Source organism: Geotrypetes seraphini, chromosome 4 (assembly GCF_902459505.1).
Source record: "Geotrypetes seraphini chromosome 4, aGeoSer1.1, whole genome shotgun sequence".
NCBI lineage: Eukaryota > Metazoa > Chordata > Amphibia > Gymnophiona > Dermophiidae > Geotrypetes > Geotrypetes seraphini.
Genome location: NC_047087.1, coordinates 229,226,198 through 229,248,412, shown reverse-complemented (window position 1 = coordinate 229,248,412; position 22,215 = coordinate 229,226,198). Strand labels below are relative to the sequence as shown.

Below are 22,215 nucleotides of genomic sequence, written 5' to 3'. Positions count from 1 at the left end.
GCGGCCAGCTGGAGGCAGTCTGATTACAACACAATCTCTACTGGCTGGCTAGTCGCCTCTGTTGCTTTAGGAGGGCAAAGGGTGAACGAGATGTTGGACCTGCATGGGGGAGAGAGAGAGGTGCCAGTATACTGTACTGGTGCATACTGGCACAAAAAAAGCCTTGATTACCATACACTATGAAGAGGCACACTCAGGTGTCCTGCAGTAATTTTTGCATATACACCTGCTACCCACCCTGAGGGTGTGTTTCAGAGAGAATGGGAGAGGCTATGCAAATTGGTTAGCAAGTGGGCATGCATTAGCATATAAGTACTTTCCACCTATAAAATAGGTGGTAAGTACTCATATGTTAGTGGGAAAATTAGTGCATGGCTCTTATTGCAGAAATAAGAAAATTGGTCATTTACCAGCAGCATTAAAAGTAGTCTTAGCGTGTGAGAAAGTTCTGTGCTGGAGATAGAGCAGGTCACTTTTTAGTGCTGTATAATAAAAGGGCCCCTGAGAGAGGCAGTATTAGCTAGAAAGTCACAAGTTTTCTCATGCTCAAAGGATCTGATTGGTCAATGTTAGTTAAAATGATACCCATGATTTGACACATTACATGAACCAATCAGATTATATGTGAAGTAATTTGTGACATTTTCCATACATTGGCTGTGCACAAGGGCTCTGGATCACTACAGGGGAACACCTCAAAATTTTAAAAAATCTCACTAATTTGCAGAACATTTTTAACACTGCTTGTTAAAATACGGAATGGCAAACAAAGCATGCGTTTTGTATAACAAAAAAATATCAACTATAGTCAAATGAATAAGCAAAAATTACATAAACTGAAAAGGGTAAAACAAAATACATTTATAAGTCCTTGGATCACATCTTTAGGGAGGCTGCAATTAGCTGTTCTTTCTATGACGTAGTTGTATATCCAAATTCTGTAGTTGTTTTAAGAATCCTCGATTGGGTGAAATCACTCGATGTTTCTTCACTGTTTTGATGGCCTCAACCAATGAGAGGCGATGATGAATCATGAGATAGGCAAGCACCAAAGAAGCTGACCTGCTTATTCCCACAGCACAGTGCACTAGAATTTTAGCTGATTAAAAAAAAAATGCAAAGTGGTTACTTCTGTTGGGTTAGTAAACTGTCTTACTAGTGTCCTGCTGAAGGAATTTTGTGTTTGGTATTTTATCCATAATTTTCCCATTAGCACATGAGCACTTACTGATACCTATTTTCTAGGCAGTAACACCTCATACGCTAACCACATGCTAAATTGGTTAGTGCGATGTGATGTAACTGCTCTAACCAATTAATGCAGAAAATGCTTCGCTTCTCTCTGCCCTCAGACATGTCCCCAATGCTAAAATATAAATTCTGTTTTTCAGCAAGTGGGAAGCACACCCCGATCCCAAAACTACCACGAGATGCCCAAATGTGCCCTGTGGTAGTGCTTTTTAATCTGTAGTAAGAATACCTTTCTGTACTTACAATCAAAGTGGTTTACATATTGTATACAGATACTTATTTTGTACCCTGGGCAATGGAGGATTAAGTGATTTCTTTTTATCCAGAATCACATGGAGCTGCAGTAGGAAATAAATACATACACACAGATAAACACATGTACAAGATATATAAACCCTTAATCATGATTAAAATTTTTAATTGAAATATACCCTAGTTTAAAGATATAATAATGATGATAATGTTGGTTTTGACTTGAAATATTATTATATAAACAATAAAACTGAGAATATCTTAGATATAAGAAACTTAAGTGGTAAGGTTAATTATTTTTTTTTAGATCACTTGATATAATATGTAAATAGAACACAGCGGGGTATACTAGTTCAATATTTTTTGTCTTACAACAATATTTTTTGTTTTACAACAAGACTGAAGCTGCAGTGGCTTACTTTTAGCCCTGATTCCTAGTGAAAATTATACAATATTGATGCAGATTGATAGTTTACATCATTTTATAATTATGTTTATTAAAATTTATAATCCATTATGTCCAATGGTCACAGTGGGTTACAATCAAACACGTATAATAAAAGATACTATAATACAAACATAACAAAGCAATACAACAGTGCATGGCTATATGTCTTTTTACCTAATACAACATATTAACCCCACTCTAAGAACTAGGGTGAGCAAATAAATACAGATATGTCTCTTACTAAATTCTTCTGTTTTAGTGGTTAATTGCAAATTCAGAGGTAGTGCATTCTAAAGTACTGGATTTAGTCACACATAATCAAATCTGTTTCTGGAGGGAATATCAAACATTGACCTTATAACCTGAGATAGTCTATATATTAATGATGATGCTATGACAGAGGCTTCATAACTAAGGACTTTACAGAATATACCAATAATAAGATCTTACGGTACACAATAGGAAGCCAATGTAATGCTTGTAATAAAGGGGATACAGATTCAAAATGGTTTCTTCTCACCAATACTCTCACTGCTGCATTTTGAGCCATGTGTAAAAGTTTTAATACAATTTTTTGTAATCCTTAATAAGGCATTACAAAAATGAAAATGAGAAAGAACTAAAGCATGAAATAATGTAAATAAATTTTTAAAATTTAAATAAGGCGTTCAATCAATGCAACATTAAAATCTTATAAAATACTTTCTTCACAATTACAGTAATATGATCCTTCAAAGATAGATGTGAATCAACCATAAATCCTTGATTTCTCAGAGATTTTGCAAATGTTATGCAATTTTTATTTATGTAAACTTCATCTGGAGTTGAGAAATCACTAAAACTGCATTAGGACTTTTTATCTCGGATCGCTGTGGTAAAAGCTCTGACTCTTATAGGAATTCTGAGTGTCAGAGCTTTTACCACAGAGGCCGATGATTACAAAATCCTAACGCAGCTTGATAAAAGAGGGCCATAATTTGTCTTTGCCACATTCAGACATAATTTATTTGCCATCATCCATTTCTCTATGGTTTGAAGACACAATTCAAATATTATTTAAGAATACCACATTTGAGAAATGTATATTGCCTGTTAATTTGGTTATTTGTAGTTGGTCATGCACGGAATGTAAACACTAACGGCCTCTTTTACAAAGCTGCACGGCAACAGCCCTGAAGCCCTTTAAATCTCTATGGGCTTTGGGGCCGTTAGCGCAGCACAGCCGCTAGCACGGCTTTGTAAAAGAGGCTGTAAGGGAGGCCTGCCTTTGGCTAGGGTTGAATCAGGGCATCCAGACCTTTGCTTCCTGGTCATGCACAAAATTAACACAAAGGGATAAATGCAGGGATGTCCCATTAGCAGGTTTCAATGGCTTTTTGTTTTTTTCAAGATATTATGGTAGATTCTTGAATTTGAAGACGTGTTCTCTCTACATTTTTAGAGACTTCATTGCAGTTTTTGTTTTAATTGGTTTACATAATTTAGTGACAGATTAGATTTACACCTTCGATAATCTTCTTTCTGTTAATCCCTGTAGGATTCCATATCACAGGGTGCAAGGGGATATACACAGATGGATCAGACACTGGCTGGCGGGCAGAAAACAGAGGGTTGGAGTAAAAGGGCATTACTCAGACTGGCAATGGGTCACGAGCGGAGTCCCTCAGGGATCGGTGTTGGGACCACTCCTGTTCAATATATTTATCAACGACCTGGAGACGGGGACGAAATGTGAGGTCATTAAATTTGCTGATGACACCAAACTCTGTAGCAGGGTCAAAACCAAGGAGGATTATGAAGACCTGCAGAGGGACCTGACGAGACTAGAGGAGTGGGCAAAAAAATGGCAAATGAGTTTCAATGTGGACAAATACAAGGTCATGCATGTAGGGAAAAAGAACCCGATGTTCAGCTATAAAATGGGGGGAATATTGCTAGGGGTGAGCGACCTTGAAAAAGACCTGGGGGTGATGGTGGACGCAACATTGAAGCCATCGGCGCAGTGTGCGACAGCCTCAAAGAAAGCAAACAGAATGCTGGGCATCATCAAAAAGGGTATCACAACCAGGACGAAAGAAGTCATCATGCCACTGTATCGTGCAATGGTGCGCCCGCACCTGGAATACTGTGTCCAGTACTGGTCACCGTACCTCAAGAAAGACATGGCAGTACTCGAGGGAGTCCAGAGAAGAGAGACAAAACTGATAAGAGGTATGGAAAATTTTTCATACGCTGACAGGTTAAAAATGCTGGGGCTGTTCTCCCTGGAGAAGAGGAGACTTAGAGGGGACATGATAGAAACCTTCAAAATCCTGAAGGGCATAGAGAAAGTGGACAAGGACAGATTCTTCAAAAGGTGGGGAACCACAAGCACTAGGGGTCACTCGGAGAAATTGAAAGGGGACAGGTTCAGAACAAATGCTAGGAAGTTCTTTTTTACCCAGAGGGTGGTAGACGCATGGAACGCTCTTCCAGAGGTTGTGATAGGCCAGACCACAGTACAGGGGTTCAAGGAAGGTTTGGATAGGTTCCTAAAAGATAAAGGGATTGAGGGGTACAGATAGAAGCAGAGGTAGGATATAAAAATGGTCAAATCACTTCACAGGTCAAAGGACCTGGTGGGCCACCGCGGGAGCGGACCACTGGGCGGGATGGACCTCTGGTCTGACCCAGTGGAGGCAACTTCTTATGTTCTTATATGCTAGGGGGCTCATAATCGAAAGAGAAAAACGTCCAAAAACCGGCCTAAGTCGGCACTTGGACGAACATTTCTCAAAAACGTCCAAGTGCCGATAATAAAACAGGATTTTGGATGTATTTCTAAACGACCTAGGCCTTCACAGTGCTAAACGAGGCGTTTCGGGAGGCGTGTCGAGGGCAGGAGTTGGGTGGGACGTGGGCCGGCTTAGACTTAGTCGTATAGCATGTATAACCGAAAGTTATACAGCCCACGATCGACGGAACTTGGATGTTGTGACTTAGACCATGTAAAACATGATCTAAGTCACAAAAACCCACCTAAAGTCACCAGATAAGCATTGCAAACACATAAAACAGACCCCCCCACCCCCATAAAAATTTTAATCACAACTTAAAAATTTAGCCTCCAGACCATCATCACCTGGCCGTCTGGCATAGGAAAGCCTAGTCGTGCTGCACAGAGGCGTCTTAAACCGTCTTAGGGTTGGGTTAGGGCCCATGGAGAGGATGACCCATGCCCATAAGCCCCTGTAATCACTGCATTGATACTGAAACATGTGCACTCCCATATACACCCCCAAAACCCTTTTGTACTGGCATATAAGTGGCTCCTGCAGCCATAAGGGCTAGTGGGGTGGTAGATAAGTGGGTCTAGGGGATTCTGGAGGTGGTTTGGGGTGCTCACTGTAACCTATAATGGAGCTGTAGGGAGGAGAAGCCATGGCACCCTTTTTGTGAAGTTCACAGCAGTGCCCTGTAAGGTACCCCACTGTTTAGGTGGCATGTCTGGGTGTGCAGTACTCCCATGTCCAACAGGGCTTGTTCTAGGCGTTTTGGACTTGGACAGAAAGTTGGATGAAAATGTGGTATAAAGATGGACGATTTAGTGGCTTTGACGATCAGATCGGCAGGACGTATAATTAGACGATTTTCGAAATGAAAAAAAAGTTGGACGTATCTTTCAAAAATGTATCTTAAGCTCTTTTTAACTATGGACGACTTGCGAGATGGACATAAACGGACTTAGACGTCCCTTTCGATTATGCCCCTCCACGTGTTCAATCCCAACCCACAGTTTGAGTGTTGCAGAAATCTACATCTTTTTTGAACACATGCTGTACTCCCCCTAATGTGAGAATCAGTAAACAACCTTAGTTCAGTCCCAAAGCCAAGCACATACCTGCAAATGCAGGACAAAGGGGTACGGGGGAGAATCCCCATCAACACAAGTAAATCATAAACTGGCTTAACATTAATAAGTGAGAAACAGGCACAAAGGCAACTCAGAAAAACAATGACAATCAATGCAGTACTAACTTGCAGTATGCAGCGAGCACCCCAAGAAAGGCCTTCAGTAATGTGTATACTCACAGAAACTCCCCACAGGATCTGGCAACTGGCTGAAAAATCTTCAAGCCTGTAATGAGAGAAACCGAGGCAGAAAGGAGGAGGCTACTCCAAACAACTGAGTGGGTCATATGGAATCCTCCAGGGACTCACACACAAAAGAGTGGAATTGTCCAAAGATGACTGGTGAACTCAGATGTATTTCATAAATATCCTTTATTTCTTCAAAACAGTAATTCAATGACTCGACATGTACATGTTTCGGCCAAATGGCCTGCCTCAGGAGTCTTGCGAATCATACATTGAAATAAAAAGAATCACATAAAGGTGTTTACTCGACCATCCACAGATAGTGAAAAACTTCGTGCTGGAAACTGAAACGCCGCAGATGATCGTATAGCCTCATTAATGGCTGGTGTCCGCCTGTTGGGGGAGGGGGCAGTATCAGCCCCAATAAGTTGGAATGAAATTAAAAACGTGAATAGAGCTTTAATTAGAGCCCAGTTACATTCGGCTACACTAGTAGAGTATTGCCATGCTCAAACAGTCCCTCGTGGGTTGAGGATATGCAATGAGCCTAGATTCATGGATAATGAAATGTATGTGAGAAATTGGAATGAGACTTTTGACACGGTACTCCTTGGACTTAATGTTATTAACAGTGGATGTGTTAGCACCCATTATTGAAGAACATCAGCTGGATTTACAAAATAAAATGGATCAGATGAAACAAAATCAAGAAGCAGATGAATTTCAACAAAATTTGAAAGAACATGAATCCCAAATGGAGATATATCTGAATGAACAGAGAATGTTTAAAATTAAAAAATACCGCAGGGATGAAATGGACTACACTAAGGGAAACGTTTAGGGATGGATGAATAAAAAGACTAAGATCCGTAGAAGTAGATAGATAGGTAAAAAAGTGGTTTTTAATATGACCACCAGTGAATCCTCAGAAGAGGACGCTCCCATGGTTAAACAGAATTTGATACAACCGGGGTCTACTGTATTATCCTCGTCTTTTTTACAGATAAAACCAGTGAACAAGGAAGAACAAGCAGTGGCAGTCAAACCCAAGGAAGTCAAGGTGAGCAAGCCCAAGAAGATGAACACACGCAAATAACTACAGGGGTGTTCAACTTATCCTCTCGGAGATTGTCACATGAAGAGGAACAAGTTCTTCTTAAAGGACTGTCTTTTGTTCCCACTAAGAAGTATGATGGTTTTGATATCCGTATAGCCTTATTCTGTTATTTTGGTACCCTGCGGTTACGATTTTCTTTCAAAATAAAGAAATTCAACAACTCAATGAAAGTGAAAGCCAGTTGGTCCATATGAGATCTAAATGAATTCCACCAGGATCCCCGGATGTTTCGGTGGCGGCATTTGAACGATTGATTTTGTCTGATTTACAATCCATGGAGCTACAGTTGTCCTGTACTAAATATAATTTATCTCGATATCAGCTTCAGATGCTACAGTCTTTGAGAAATGACCAATCAATTATTATCCAGAGAGTGGACAAGAGGGGCGGGATCGTCCTCCAGGACTATGCACAATATAAACAGGAGGCTGACAGTCAATTAACTAATGAGGATTTTTATTTGAAGTTACAAAGAGACCCAACCACTGAGTTGAAAATAAAGGTAGATGATATATTAACAACTGCAAGAAATAGTGATCTAATTAGTTCTATGGAATATAAGTGTCTCAGTAGGGAATTTCCCATTGATGATCTACTTTATTCCCAAGATACATAAATCTATGCAACGTCCTCCGGGACGTCCCATAGTGGCAGGGATTGGGTCTCTCATGAAACCTCTGTCAAAATATATTGATGGCTTCCTTAAGACATTTGTATCTGGTGCTGAATCATATATTCAGGACTCGTCTCATTTCTTGCGGATAATAGAAGACATGGGGGAGATACAGGATGAAATGGTGATGGTAACGGCCGATGTAGCGGCTCTATATACAAACATACCTCAGCAGGCAGCCATTGACGTGGCTGGCAATTTTCTGGACATGGCAGGCTTATCGAGGGAGAAAGGATTGTTTGTTAGACAGTTAGTTGAAATTGTGATCTGATGTAACTATTTTCGATTTGAACAACAATATTATGCTCAAATAAAAGGGGTAGCTATGGGGTCAGCAGCTGCCCCCTCTAAAGCCTGTTTGTATATGACCCAGTTTGAAAGGAGATATGTGTATAGAAACATAGAAACAGAAAGATGACGGCAGAAAAGGGCCAAGGCCCATCAAGTCTGCCCACTATAGACCCTCCCCTTAAGATTAGCTAGTGTTTTGCCCTGACCCTCTTAGGGATCCCACATGGGCGTCCCATTTATTCTTAAAATCTGGCACACTGCTGGCCTCGATCACCTGCACTGGAAGCCCGTTCCACCGATCAATCACTCGCTCCGTGAAGAAATACTTCCTGGTGTCGCCGTGAAATTTTCCGCCCCTGAGTTTGAGCGGGTGCCCTCTTGTGGTTGAGGGGCCTCTAAGAAGGAAGATGTTATCTTCCACTTCTATACATCCGGTGACGTATTTAAACGTCTCAATCATGTCTCCCCTCTCCCTGCGCTCCTCTAGAGTGTAGAGCTGCAAATTGTCTAGTCTTGCTTCGTATAGATTGGCACTGTATGGAGGGGTTTTGTTATGGAAACGATATATAGATGATGTGATTTTTTTTTGGACCAGGCCTCAAGCTCTACTGTATCAATTCGTGCATGAACTGAATAGGTTTGACACTAATATAAAATTTACATTTAATATTAGTGAAGACAGTATACCTGTTTTGGATCTAATAGTGATAAAATGTCTAGATAAAATTAAAACCACCTTATACAGTAAGATGTTGGATAGAAACTTGTTATTACAATTTCAAAGTTTCCATCCAAGACCCCTCCGTCAGGGCATCCCTGTGGGTCAGTTCCTCGGGTTGAAAAGAATATGTTCAGAGGATAGTGAATTTCAGATACAAGCTGAGAAAATGTATCATCGGTTTATACAAAGAGGGTATCCCTCAAGGGTGGTAAGGAAGGCCTGGAAACGGGCAAGCAACTGCCACAGGGAATGGTTATTATAACCTAATAAAGAGAGAGACAGCAACCCTATTGTATGTGTATTACCTTATACTACGGACAATTATAGGATATGTCAGATCATTAAGTGACACTGGTCAGTATTAAAAGGTGATTCCAGAGTTGGTGAAACCTCCCAAATTTGCTTTTCAACGGGGGCGTAATGTTGGAGAGATATTATGTCATAGGGATATCCGTGAAGAACCCAGAGGGGCCGGTCAACAAAGGGGGAGTGGCCACAAGCCCTTTGGCTGATGTGTATATTGCCAATATATTTTACAAATTCAAGAACTGGACATCCCATACACCAGAGGAAAAAAGTTTAAATTACTTACGAGCTCAGATTGTTCATCAATGGCAGGGTGTATTGTATAAGGTGTCCTTGCGATAAATTGTATATTGGCCATACAAAATGCCCATAAAAATCAGAATAGCGGAACATTTAAGTAACATTCAATGTGGCCGTCTTTAGGCCCCTCTGGTTTCTCATTGGAGGGATGCGGGTCATCTAAGTGAAGAGTTGCGTTACACAGTGTTGGTACATCTGCCCTTTTTTAGGGGGGATGTATCACAAATACTTATGGAAAAAGAACATCGATTCATTTATAACTGGCATACATTAAGCCCCAAGGGGCTTAACAATAAAATCGATTAGTTTCAAATCTGAGGATAGCTGTCTCTCGTCCCTGTTAGAAGTGTTGGTATTATATGGTAATTAGGTTTAGGGGGTAATAACGGAAGTGACGCAGTCCTCTCCATTTAAAATACGGGAGGAGTGGCAGCGTTGCTTTGTCGGTTAGTTGCCTGCTAAGTAAGAGCAGTATGGTTTGTTCCTTCCTTGGTGGCTGAAGCAAGGAAATTTGAGTGGTGATTTGATAAAGTTGAAATAAGATAACAGATTATTTAGATTAATTTGGAGGAAAATTTTTGAAAGAATGAAATCGTGAAGCACTGTATATTGAATGTTTTTGTTTTGAATTATTAGATAATCCCTTCCTAAGGAAGCACGCACATCGCGAAACCTTATTACCAACCCAAGGACCCGACACGGTCCGTGTTTCGGACAACATGCCTTCCTCAGGGGTCCATGGTGCATAAGGTATAAAATAGACTGCTAAAAGGTACCAAACAATTGCCCATATTGAAGTTTCTGTCTGTAGATTGATCAACACGGGCAATTGTTTGGTACCTTTTAGCAGTCTATTTTATACCTTATGCACCATGGACCCCTGAGGAAAGCATGTTGTCCGAAACAAGGACCGTGGCGTGTCCTTGGGTTGATAATAAGGTCATATATTTACTGCATTTTATCATTGGTATAATAAACATTGCCTGCATCTTGTACATTGCCTGCAGCTTTTGTTTGGTCTACCTACAGCTTGCCACCTTTCCCTCACCCCTTCTAATATCTCACTAAATCTATCCTCTTCCCCCAATCCAGCATGTGTTCTTTTCCTTTATCCCCTCCTTCCATCCAGTATGTGCTCTTTCTTCTCTCCACTTCCTTCCAGAGTCTGCTCCCCTGTCTATCCTCTCCCATCCAGTGTATGTTCCCCTCTCTCTTCCCTCCCATCCAGCGTCAGCTCCCCTTTCTCGGCTCCCCACTTCCTTCTAGCATTTGCTCCCTCTCTCTCCATTTTCAGCGTCTGTTCTCCTCTCTCATTCTCCCCTTCCAACCAGCATCTGCCCCCCTCTCTCCCCTCCCTACTTCCATCCAGCGTCTGCTCCTCCCTCTCTCTTTCCTCTCTGTTTTCAGCGTCTCTCTCCCCTCATTTCTCTTCAGTGTCTATTACCCTTCCCCCATCTCCATCCACTTCCCTTCAGCGTCACTCAACCTCTTCCCCTTGTCGGGCCACTTTCCTCCCTTCCCCTCTCCTTTGCAGGCGCTCTTCAGAGTTTTCTCTTTCTGAGGTATCCGGATGTGACAACGTTCTTACAAGTCCCACGCAACTGCCCCAAAGTTTCTCCTCTGACACAAGCCGCCCAGGTGGAAACAGGAAGTGTTTCAGAGGAGAAGCTTTGGGGCAGTTGAATGGCACTTGTGAGAATGGTTATCATGTCCGGACACCTCAGAAAGAGAAAATTCTGAAGAGCACCCATAAAAGTGAGGGGAAGAGATGCCTGGATGTTTGGGGGTTTTTTTGCCATCAGCAGGAGGGAGCAAGTGTTGCGATTGCGAGGAGGGGTGCTGGCTAAGAGGGGTGGGAAGGGAAGCAACACAGCAGATACTTTACTGTGGGGAGTGGTGGCGCAAGCGGCAGGGGAAAACCACTTGGGCCTTGACATTGCTAGGTAATGTGGGTAACCTGGACTTTACACTAGGGATGGGCTCTTCCCCTTTTTCTCTATGTGCAGCTAGGGGTTGTAGTAGTCTTTTTCACTTATTAGAGTTAGGAGAGGGGGGCATTTCCCCTCTTTCAATCAAATGAAGACTGGGTGGGATTTACCTGTTTCTCATTTTTGGGCTTATTTATAAGCTCGGCATTATTATACTCAGCTCAGAGCTCATTATAGAGTAGTGTTTATGTGTTTTACTGCCATGTCCACACTTAAATGTACATTTATCTGCATGACTCCTGAACTTGACTAGTAGTTTATTTACCCCCCCCCACTCATTTATTAAGCCATGATAGAGGTTTTTACTGCAGCCCAGAGTGCTAAATGCTATGATGCTGCTCCAATGCTCATAGGGTTGCCTGAGATTGTGGGTTCAAATCCTGTGCTGCTCCATGTGACTCCATACAAGTCCCTTAATCCTCCACTGCCCTAGGTACATTAGATAGATTGTGAGCCCATCGGGACAGATAGGGAAAATGCTTGAAGTACCTGTATGTAAACCGCTTTGAGTGTGGTTGTAAAACTACAAAAAGGTGGTATATAAGCCCCAATCCCTTTCCCATCTCAGGAGAAATGATGAAACAGAGGCTGTGCTACTTGACAGAAAGCATATGAAATATGGTTAAAAAAAAAAATCTCAAGATCTGCTAGGTACTTGCTCTTTAAACCCATCCTGTTGGAGATAGGATGTTGTGCTTGATGGATCTTGGTCTGATTGCACATTGCTTATTTTATGTTCTTAACTGAAAGATAAGCTTAAGTAGAATCACAAACTGACTAGTCTAGCCCCATATAAATAGCCCTTTATCTGATAACTTTACACATTTAAATTTACAAAATCAATACAGCCTCATAATTTTATGTTTATCTGATGCCCTGGGTACATAAGCTATTACACTGGTTCAAAAAAGAATCATTAGTATTCAAGCTTAGCCTGCATGGAGTGCCAGCACAATTCCAATGTTCCATACATGTAATATTGAGACACTCAGGTGACACATCTGGGTGATGGTGTTATTTACTGCATCATGAATTCTGTTTGCAGAAGGTGGAAGCAGTATTGCATTGTTTAAGGAAGGTGGGTATGAGTTCCAGTACCAATCAAAAAATGCTACTGCCAAAGAGAAACAAATACTCGGATTATGTTGTGGGCAACAGAAAAATAAACCTATTATCCTTAAGAAAAATAGAGGCAAAGTGACAAACTCTAACATAAAAACAAGTGATGGCACTTTGGAACCTGGAAGACTAATACTGGAAATTTATTCCAAAATCCACTGATAATGCTATCACCCTGGTAGAAGTTATAAAGAAGTCTGCTGCTAACCAGCTGCAGTGATGAGAGGTAAGTGTGCAAACATTTATGAGGTTAAATATGCAGCATGTAGAAAGCCCTTTGGTTGTCAGATAATTTTTCTTATGGAGAAGCAACAGAGCACATAAGCTGTATTTATATTGAATTGTATTGCCTGCACATTCATTTGGTCAGCTGATTATTTTGACCCATCAAAATTATAATGATTAGCAAATGTAGAATGTAATCAGGGCACCCAAAGAAGTTCCATACCTTCTGGAATACTGAGGGCCTTCTGTATATATTCTGATGCAGGGAAAAAATATTTGCTCATATCAAAGTCTGGAAGGTCACTAGCTGGTACACCATAGTAATCAATACTAGTGCCATAAAAGTCATGACCTCCTTGGCAGAACATCTTTCCATGAGCAGCATTCAGCACATGCGTGATACCCATCTTCCATAAGAGAAATCTGTTGTGAGCCGTAACTCTAAATTTAAGGCAAGATCAACAAATATGTTAGTAATGGAATTCATTAAATACTTAGAATTCAGTTTTACACAATGTTTGGACCTAAATTTAGGCAGATTTACAGCAAATTTAAGGTAATAAATAGAAATAAAACAGAAGAAAAAAGAAAAAAGACTTTTTTATTCGATTTAATAAATTTTTAAAAGCTTTTGAAAACAATACCTTTATCTTCAGATCAAAAATGAGCAAATGATGACAAATACTAGATTATATAAGTAAAACATAAAAGCATTTCAATTACAATCTCATGGGGAAAGGAAGGAGTAGGGGGGGGAACTGAGAAAGAGCCGAGAGATGGATGGGCGATCAAGTGAAAAAGCACTATAAATTTTATGGTTTATGAAGCACAGTTACTTATCGCAACAAGTGTTATCCGGGGACAGGAGGCAGATATTCTCACATGTAGGATGATGTCTTCCACGGAGCCCAGTACGGACAGTGTTAAAGCATACTATCACTTTAAGATTTTTCAAAACTTCGAGATTGCCCGTACCACGCACGCACGAGTACCTTCCCGCCTGATGTTGGCTCATGGTTCCTCAGTTCCAAAAACAAGCTAAGAAGCCAACCAGTGGAGGTGGGAGGGATGTGAGAATATCTGCCTGTTCCCGAATAACACCTGTTATGGTAAGTAACTGTGCTTTATCCTAGGACAAGCACGCAGCATATTCTTACATGTGGGACTCCCTAGCTTACTGAAATGGGATGGAAAGAGAGTTAGCCTTTAGGAAGAAAATTATTTCTGTAGTACTGCTTGGCCGAAACAACCATCTCATCTGCAATAGATTTCTAGACAGAAGTGAGATGTAAATATGTGTGAAGACCAAGTAACTGCTTTGCAAATATCGTCAATGGGAGTGGAACACAAAAAAGCCACTGATGCTGCCATAGCTTGGACCTTGTGTGCTGTAACATGCCCCTCAAGCTGCAACCCAGTCTGAGGATAGCAAAAAGAAATGCAGGCCGCTAACCATGTGGAAATAGTTTGTTTGGTTACAGGCAGTCCTAATCTGTTAGGGTCAAAAGAGATGAACAGTTGAGGTGAAGATCCGTGTGGCTTAGTTCTCTGTATATAGTAAGCCAAGGCACGTTTACAGTCCAATGTGTGAAGAGCCATTTCTCCAGGATGAAAATGAGGCTTTGGAAAGAAAACAGGTAGAACAATGTGAAGGTGATTAAGGTGAAATTCCATGACTACTTTCAGAAGGAATTTAGGATGAGTTGTTGTGATGAAATACTGTAAAAGGTGAGTTACAAACTAGCACTTGAAGTTCACTTACTCGATGAGCAGAAGTGACACAGATCAAGAAGACCACTTTCCAAGTGAGAAACAAGATGAGTAGTTGGAAGAGGTTCAAATGGAGGCTTCATCAAAATGGTGAGAACTACATTCAGATCCCAAATAACTGGGAGCAGTTTTAGTGGAGGTTTTGAATTTAAAAGTCCTTTCATAAACTGGGAAACAAGCAGATGAGTAGCTAAAGGTTTATTATTAAACAAAGCAAGGAATGTACTAACAGTACTGAGGTGAATTCTGACAGAAGAGGTTTTAAGTCCAGAGTTGGATAAATGGAGAAGGTAGTCCAACACTGAAGGAACAGAGGATATGAAAGGATCCAGGTGATGGAGATTACACCATGAATTAAAATGTGTCAACTTGAATTGATAACATTGTTGAGTAGAAGGTTTCTGAAAGTACCGTATTTTTCGCTCCATAAGATGCACTTTTTCCACTCCCAAAAAGGGGGTGGAAATAAGGGTGCGTCTTATGCAGCGAATACCACGCACCCCTACCCCGGTACCTTGATGTAATCCTGGCGGTTCAGCGCTGCATCGACAGGCCCCCCTGATGGACGGCAGCCCAAGTCCCCATCTGCCAGGCAGGCACGAGCCCCAAGCGCGCCTGCCTGATCCCGTGCCGCTGCTTGAATGGTGAAAGCTCGGCCCAGCACTGCATCGGCAGGCTCTTCCATCTGCCGTGGAAGTGAAAGGCAGGCACGAGCCCCGAGTGCGCCTGCCTGGTTCTGCGCTGCTGCCCAATTGGTGCTGTTGGTTCTCACAAGACTCGCTGGAGTTGATGGAACCATTTGAGTGCTGGCGCGGGACCAGACAGGCATGCTCGGGACTCGCGTCTGCCTTTCACTTTCGGCGCAGATGGAGGAGCCTGCCGATGCAGCACTGGACCGAGCTGACACCATTCGGGCGGCGGCACAAGACCAGGCAGGCGCGCTTGGGGCTCGTGCCTGCCTCTCTCTACCGCAGATGGGGACTTGGGCGGCTGTCCAGAAGGGGAGGCTGCTGCTGCAGTGCTGGACCACCAGGATTGATTCAAGGTACCGGGGGGGGGGGGGGGGGAGGGATCCTGCAGAAAGGTACAGGGTGGGAGGGGTTCTGCAGAAAGGTACCGGGGAAGGGGGCCCTCCTGCCAGAATTAAATTAATCAGGAGGCTTCCCAGCCCTGCAGAAAGGTACTCTGCAGAAAGATACCAGGGAAGGGGGCCCTCCTGCTGGAATTGCATTAAATTAATCACTAATTTAAATTTACAACAAATGTGCAGCTGAGGCAAGAGGCCTTGTGCTGGACATGTGAATTGCTTTAAAAAAATTTAAAAGAGGAAATAAAAATGTAAAGATATTAGAGAGGTGCATTTTCCAAAGCTGAGCAGGAAACAGAAAGACTTCCCTGCCTGCCCTGCCACTAGGCACTGCCCTGTGCCCTGTCCCGGCCTACCACTAGACTACAAGAGAAATCTGTGCATACAGGGTACAGAGCCTGGCAAGGAGTGTGGTGTTGGGTGCAGAGCCTGGCAGGGAGAATTTAGTTCAGAATGGGTTTTTTTCTTGTTTTCCTCCTCTAAATCTAGGGTGCATCTTATGGTTAGGTGTGTCTTATGGAGTGAAAAATATGGTAGCTAGCTTGAACTGGGGCATAGAGATTAAAATCTGCTGAAGTCAAGTCGAGATTGAGGACTTCCGGCGGAAGCATGGGACCGTGAGGTTGAGTGCGTTGTGGTTCCGATACGCCCGCTTTAGATCGGTCATTTAATCGGCGATTTTGCCCAGGAAACCTCTCTCCCTGCTGCGGGGATATCGACATCAGACCTCCACAGCACTTGGCACGAGTGCTGGAGGGATGGCAGCTAAGACACTGGCGAAGAGCCGAGAGTGGGAGAAGCAGCTGGATTCCAAGATGGCGGCACCTGCGGCTCCTGCCTCACCGGAGTCTCCTAGCTCTCTTTGGGTCGCTGAGGTAATGGCGGAGGTGCAGGCAGCGCTGGAAGGAATGCTAGGCGCTAAGCTACAGAGGATCCTTGATAAACTGGATTCTCTAGATCAGTGATTCGCTACTTTAACATCCGAGGTCTGGGACACGCAGCAGCAGGTCAGCAATGCCGAGGATTCAGTTCAGCAGATCACTCAAAAGCAGGGGGTGCAGGCTACCTCCCTGGCGGCACTTCGGCCAAGGCGGAGAACCTCGAAAGTTGGTCCTGCCGGAACAACTTGCGGTTTATTAGTCTGCCCGAGTCTATAGCGGAGAGTGATCTGGGGGATGTGTTGTAGCATTGGCTGACGGAGTCCCAGGCATTTCCGCAAAAGTTGGGTCCCCTTCATATTGAACGGGCCCTTCGCTTGGGGCAGCGGAGGGATGGCGCGGAAAGACCGCGAGTGGTGATATGATGACTTTTGAACTACCGGCATAAGACTGAGGTACTTTGAGCGCTGCGGCAGGGGAAAGAAACTGCAATATAACAATACCTCCGTCCTCTGTTTCCAGGATTATTCTGCAGAGGTTTCTCAGGCTCGCCACAAGTTTTCTCCGCTCTGCTCTGCACTAGTTTGCCGCAACATTCCCTTTTCGCTGCAGTACCCGGCACGACTACGGGTGATGCTCTCGGGTAAAGCCCACCATTTTGACTCTCTGGAGGCTGTTCAATGCTTTGTGGATGAGCGGATCCCAGCTGCCTCCTCCTAAGCACTGTTGGTCTCTTTGCTGCCTGTTGGAGATCCCCTCGAGGCTTGAACTTTGGGATTTGAGCCTATGGTGCTGACCCCAGGGAGCGGTTTCCTATTGGACTTATACATTCTATTGGACTTATGCTTTCAGCCTCCTCTAGGGCGCGAGATGAGTGCTGTAGGGCGCCATTTCTAATTACTGGTGGGGGGAGTGTATGAGTGGCATAAGTGGGGTGTTGTTTGGGGGTTTCATTTGGGAGGGTGGGTTGGTGAGTGACTATGTGGGGACTGTGTGTTGTGCGCCTATTGTTTGCCTACTTGGGTGTATGGCGGCCTCTTTTTTTTTTAGTTTGGTTGGCTACTTCTTGATGGGATTGGGGTTGGAGGCTGGCTTATAGGTCTGCTTAGGCTCTGCTTATAACCATGATTCCGGGGTCTTTTCCCCTTTTGCCTTGCTTCTGAACTTTTGGTTCTTGGGTTGGGTAGGGGGAGGAGTTGGGCTTGGGGTCTCCGGAGCTCTTTGGTGTCCTGGGGTTTTTTTTTCCTCTCTCTCTCTTTTTCTTCTTCTTGGGGTGCTAGACTATTAGGCTTTTAGGGAAGGGGGGAGCACGGCTTCTCTTCTGTTTATTGCTTCTTCCTTGGCTGCTCCCTCCCCATGTTGGGGTTTCCTCTTTTCACCAGTGGCTTTGGGGGTTTGTTCCCTGGGAGGGGGCTGCTTACTTTTGGAGTGTGGAGTGCGGAGAGGAGGGTTTGGGGCATTTTTGGGATTATTCTCATCTTTCCAAGGCCCATGGCACGCTTTCTCTGAGTGATTTTATTCTTTTTTCCAGAGCACTGCTGCCTGTGATTCAGGGGGTGGTGATTGGCCCTATTGAAATATCCGACCATGTGTGGGTGGGCCTTGACTGGCATTGGGGGCCCTCTGGGGGGGGGTGTCCAGTGGAAATTTCCTTGCCATTTGTACCGGAATGCTCACTTTCATGATTTTTTGTTGCGCAAGTGGGGGGATTTTAAATGTACTAATCAGGAACATAGAGAGGATCCCATTCTTTATTGGGAAACGGTGAAGGCCGTGTTACGTGGGGAGATCATGGTATTTGCGGCCCACGAGACTAAATTGCGCCACAGGGCAGTTCTTACGCGGGAGCATCGGGTTTTGGCCCTACGGCGGCGTTACGCCAGTCGAGCTTCTTTGGAGCTCAAGGCGCAGCGGGAATTGAATGAACTTTTGCATCAGAGGGCGCAGCGATCTCGGGATCATTATAAGTTCCAATTGTTTCAGTTTGCCAACAAGAGTGGTTGACTGCTGGCCCGCTCTCATTGTGGGACATTGGGTGTGGCGGCGTTGCGAGATTCCCAGGGTGTTTTAAATCATAAGACTGAGGACTTTAGCCACATTTTGCGTGACTTTTTTGCTGCTTTGTACGATTCGCTTTGCCTGGACCTCCTTGACAGAAGGGTCTATCTGTATAGTTTGGATCTGCCCCGCCTTTCTGTCGAGGACTCAGATATGTTGGAGTATCCTAATACTGAGGAGGAGGTGGAATGGGTGATTCGTGCTAGCCCGTTGGGCAAGTCGCCGGGGCCCGATGGCTTCCATGTTGAGTTTTACAAATTGCTTGTTACTGAGATCACCCCGGTTTTGTCTGAGATCTTTAACTTGAGCGTGGCTAAGAGCTTCTTGCCCCATTATTTGAATCTTGCTCAGATTATCGTTGTTCCGAAGCCGGGTTGGGACCGGGTTTTGCCGGAATCCTATCGACCCATCTCCTTGTTGAATTTTGAGACGAAATTGATGGCTAAAGTGCTGGCCAATCGTTTGGCTCAGGTGCTGCCCTCTCTGGTGTCTGACCAGCAGGTAGGCTTTATGCGTGCTCGCCCGGTGTCCAAAAATATTCGTCATATCTTGATGGCTTTGGAGAGAGCTGGCATGGATGGCACCCCCACCCTTCTTATTAGTTTTGATGCCAAAAAGGCCTTTGATCGAGTGCAATGGGGGTTCCTCTTTGCAGTGTTCCGGGCATATGGGTTTGGCCCTTTCTTTTTTAATGCTCTTCAGGCGTTGTATAGTGATCCGGCGGCGCAGATTTCAGTGAACGGGGGCCTTTCGGCCCCCTTTTTGATTCAGAGAGGTACCCGTCAGGGCTGCTCTCTTTCGCCATTGCTTTTTGCACTTTATTTGGACCCGTTGATTCAGGAGCTGCAATCTAATGTGGACATCTGTGGCCTTCATCTGGATGCTACTCATTTTAAGGTGGCGGCGTTTGCTGATGATCTCCTGGTCTTCCTGACTGATCTGCATTGTTCTTTGTCTACTCTCCTGGAAAGCGTTCGGGAATTTGGGGATTTTTCGGGTTTCGCGTTGAATTTGACTAAGTCTGAGACGTTGGCCTCTATGACGACGCTCCGAGTCTTGGGGAGGGGCCTTTCCGTTGAAATGGGATGAGTCCTCCTTTCGCTACTTGGAGATCCAGCTCTCTATGGACGTATGGGAGCTTTACCGGCTGAACGTAACGTGTCTCCTGTCTTCTATGGGCTCGGTCCTGGCTTCTTGGCGTGATTTGCCACTTTCCTTGATGGGGAGAGTGCATCTTTTTCGAATAGTACTGTTCCCTAAATAGTTGTACGTTCTACAGATGCTTCCTTTGTGTCTTTTGTACCGGTATGTTCAGACTTTTAACTCTTTGCTCTTGAGGTTTTGTTGGGGGGGGCAGGAAGCCTAAACTGCAGTGGCAGTTGATGGTGGGATCCTGGGACCGGGGAGGCTTTGGGGTGCCGAATCTTGTGCTCTATAATCAGGCTTGTCTTTTGCGGCATATTCGGGATTGGGTCTTGGGTACTACTCTGTATACTGATATCTCCCTCGAACGCGATTATTTTTATCCGGCTCACCTTCTGTCTCTTCTTCACGCTCGGTTGGCGGAGGTCCCTGTACTTAGTAGACGTAGTGTCTTGTTTTGCCCTCTTTGGGAGGTGTGGCGGCGGATACTTCCACCATGGTGTCAGGACTCCCATGTCAGTGTGTTATTGCCTCTGACTGGTAATCTTTCCTTCCCTCCAGGGTTGATTCCTTCAGTTTTCGGTAGATGGCGGGCTAGGGGTTTTGAGTTTCTTTTTCAGGTCTTGCGGGATGATGGGGAGCTGAAGTCCAGCATTGACCTGCAGCAATGTGATCTTCCTTCCCTTGGCCTTGCTTACGCTCATTGCCAGTTACTGCATTATGTGAGATCACTCCCTAGGGATTCCCTCTCTTTGGCCTTTGGGCTGCAGTTTCAAGCTTTTTTGGAGGGGAGGGGGGAGGATCCAGAGCCTCAGATCTCAGTCTCCCTTTTTCATCAGCAGCACCATATTGGAGGCTTGGCAGAGGGATTTGGGGAGGGAGCTTGGGACGGATTTATTGCTCCGAGCTCTACGACGGGTCCTGGTCTTAGTATATAATGCGGAGCTGCGTGAGTGTCATTACAGAACCCTGTTGAGGGCCTATACCTCCCAGAGCTGGGACTACTATATGGGCTGTATGGATACCCAATACTGTCTCAAGTGCCTCACTGAAGTGAATTCTTACTTTCATGGTCTTTGGAGTTGTGAGAGTATTCAGGGTTTTTGGGGGGCCTTGACCTCCTTCCTTCAAGGCCTGCTTCAGGCTCCTGTCCCTCTTTTTGTGTTTCACATGTTGTTTGATCATATCACTGCATTTTCTGTTTATACCTCTGCCGAAATTTGTTTTTGAGCAAATGTTATATTTTGGGGAAAAAGTGTATTTTGAACCACTGGTTGGCTGATGTTCCTCCCTCCTTTTGGTACTGGAGGAATAAACTACACAAACTTATGAGCTGGGAAGCCCGGCTGCCTTACTCCTCTCGTTGCAAGAACAGAGACTTTGTTCGAACTTGGTCTCCATATTTAGACAGTTTGTCTCCAAGAAGTCGTAGCCGTATCTTGAACGGACTGCAGTTGAATCCTATCCCACCTGTCTGACCTGGGTTTCTTTTTGCTTTGGGGTCTTTGGGGAGGGGGTTGGGTTGGGGGGATACGGGTCCGTTGGGGGGGGGGTGTTTGGGTCTCTTTGTAACCCGGGAGGACATCAGAGTCCAGTCCTCTTGGGGGGGTGCTCCCCCCTTTTTTTGTATGTTGTTGGAAAACTTTCAATTCTTATCTGTTACATGTGGTTGTGGGTTGTTATTCTCTTTACCAATAAAATAAATTTCTAACAAGTCAAGAGGTACCAAGCTGTTAGGTATAGAGACTGCAGATTGCGATGTGAAAGAGAACTCTGAGTGAGCAGAGATGGAAAGATCTGTAATGGAATTGGATCTTTGACACTCACTTATAGTAGAAGGGAGAACCAAGGTTGTCTGGGCCACCAAGAAGCTATGGGAATCATGGTGGCTGATTCTTGTTTGAGTTTGACTAACATCTTCAAAACTAGAGGGATTGGTGGAAATGCATACAGGAACTTGTGTGACCAATCCAGAAGAAATGCATCTGCTTCCAGGTGATGAGGAGAGAACTACCGTATTTTCACGCATATAACGCGCGTGTTATACACGATTTTACAAACCGAGCATAACCATGCGCGTTATATGTGTGAGCGTGTTGTACAATTTTTTTTTTACATGGTTCCCCCCCCCCCCCTGACATCCGATTCATCCTCCAGCCCCCCCCCCCGCACGGAGAAGCAGCCTACCGTGGGTTCGCGATGCCAGTGAGCCCTGCTGCTTCCTCTGCCAGCGGTCCCGCCCCTTCTCTGAGCCCTGTGCTGCTTCCTCTGCTGCGGTCCCGCCCTTCTCTGATGACCTTCAGAATATGTTTGTAACAGCGCTGCTTGGGTGGCATTAGGCTATGTAGTGATCGAAAGAAAAAACCAGACCTTTGCACATTTTTGCACTATATGGTGGGTGTATGAGGAGATTCACATTTCCTGCACAGCTAAGTCCTTGTGAAGTTACCTTGTTCTTTCTGTATTTGACATCTAGCAAGGTCTCTGTTTGGAAGGAAAGATCTAAGTTAT

General features: G+C 44.2%; 1 protein-coding gene across 3 annotated transcripts in view; it reads right to left on the bottom strand.

The window, feature by feature from the left end:
• Positions 1-384: 384 nt before the first annotated feature.
• Positions 385-22,215, bottom strand: part of DUSP13 (dual specificity phosphatase 13) — a 36,130-nt gene continuing 14,299 nt past the window's right edge. For all 3 annotated transcript variants that reach the window (XM_033941136.1, XM_033941134.1, XM_033941135.1), the window contains 2 exons: positions 12,992-13,209; positions 385-1,099 (listed from right to left, as the gene is read on the bottom strand). In XM_033941136.1, the coding sequence (XP_033797027.1) occupies positions 900-1,099; positions 12,992-13,209 (418 nt within the window). In that variant the 3' untranslated portion in view covers positions 385-899. The remainder of the gene's footprint in view (positions 1,100-12,991; positions 13,210-22,215) is intronic.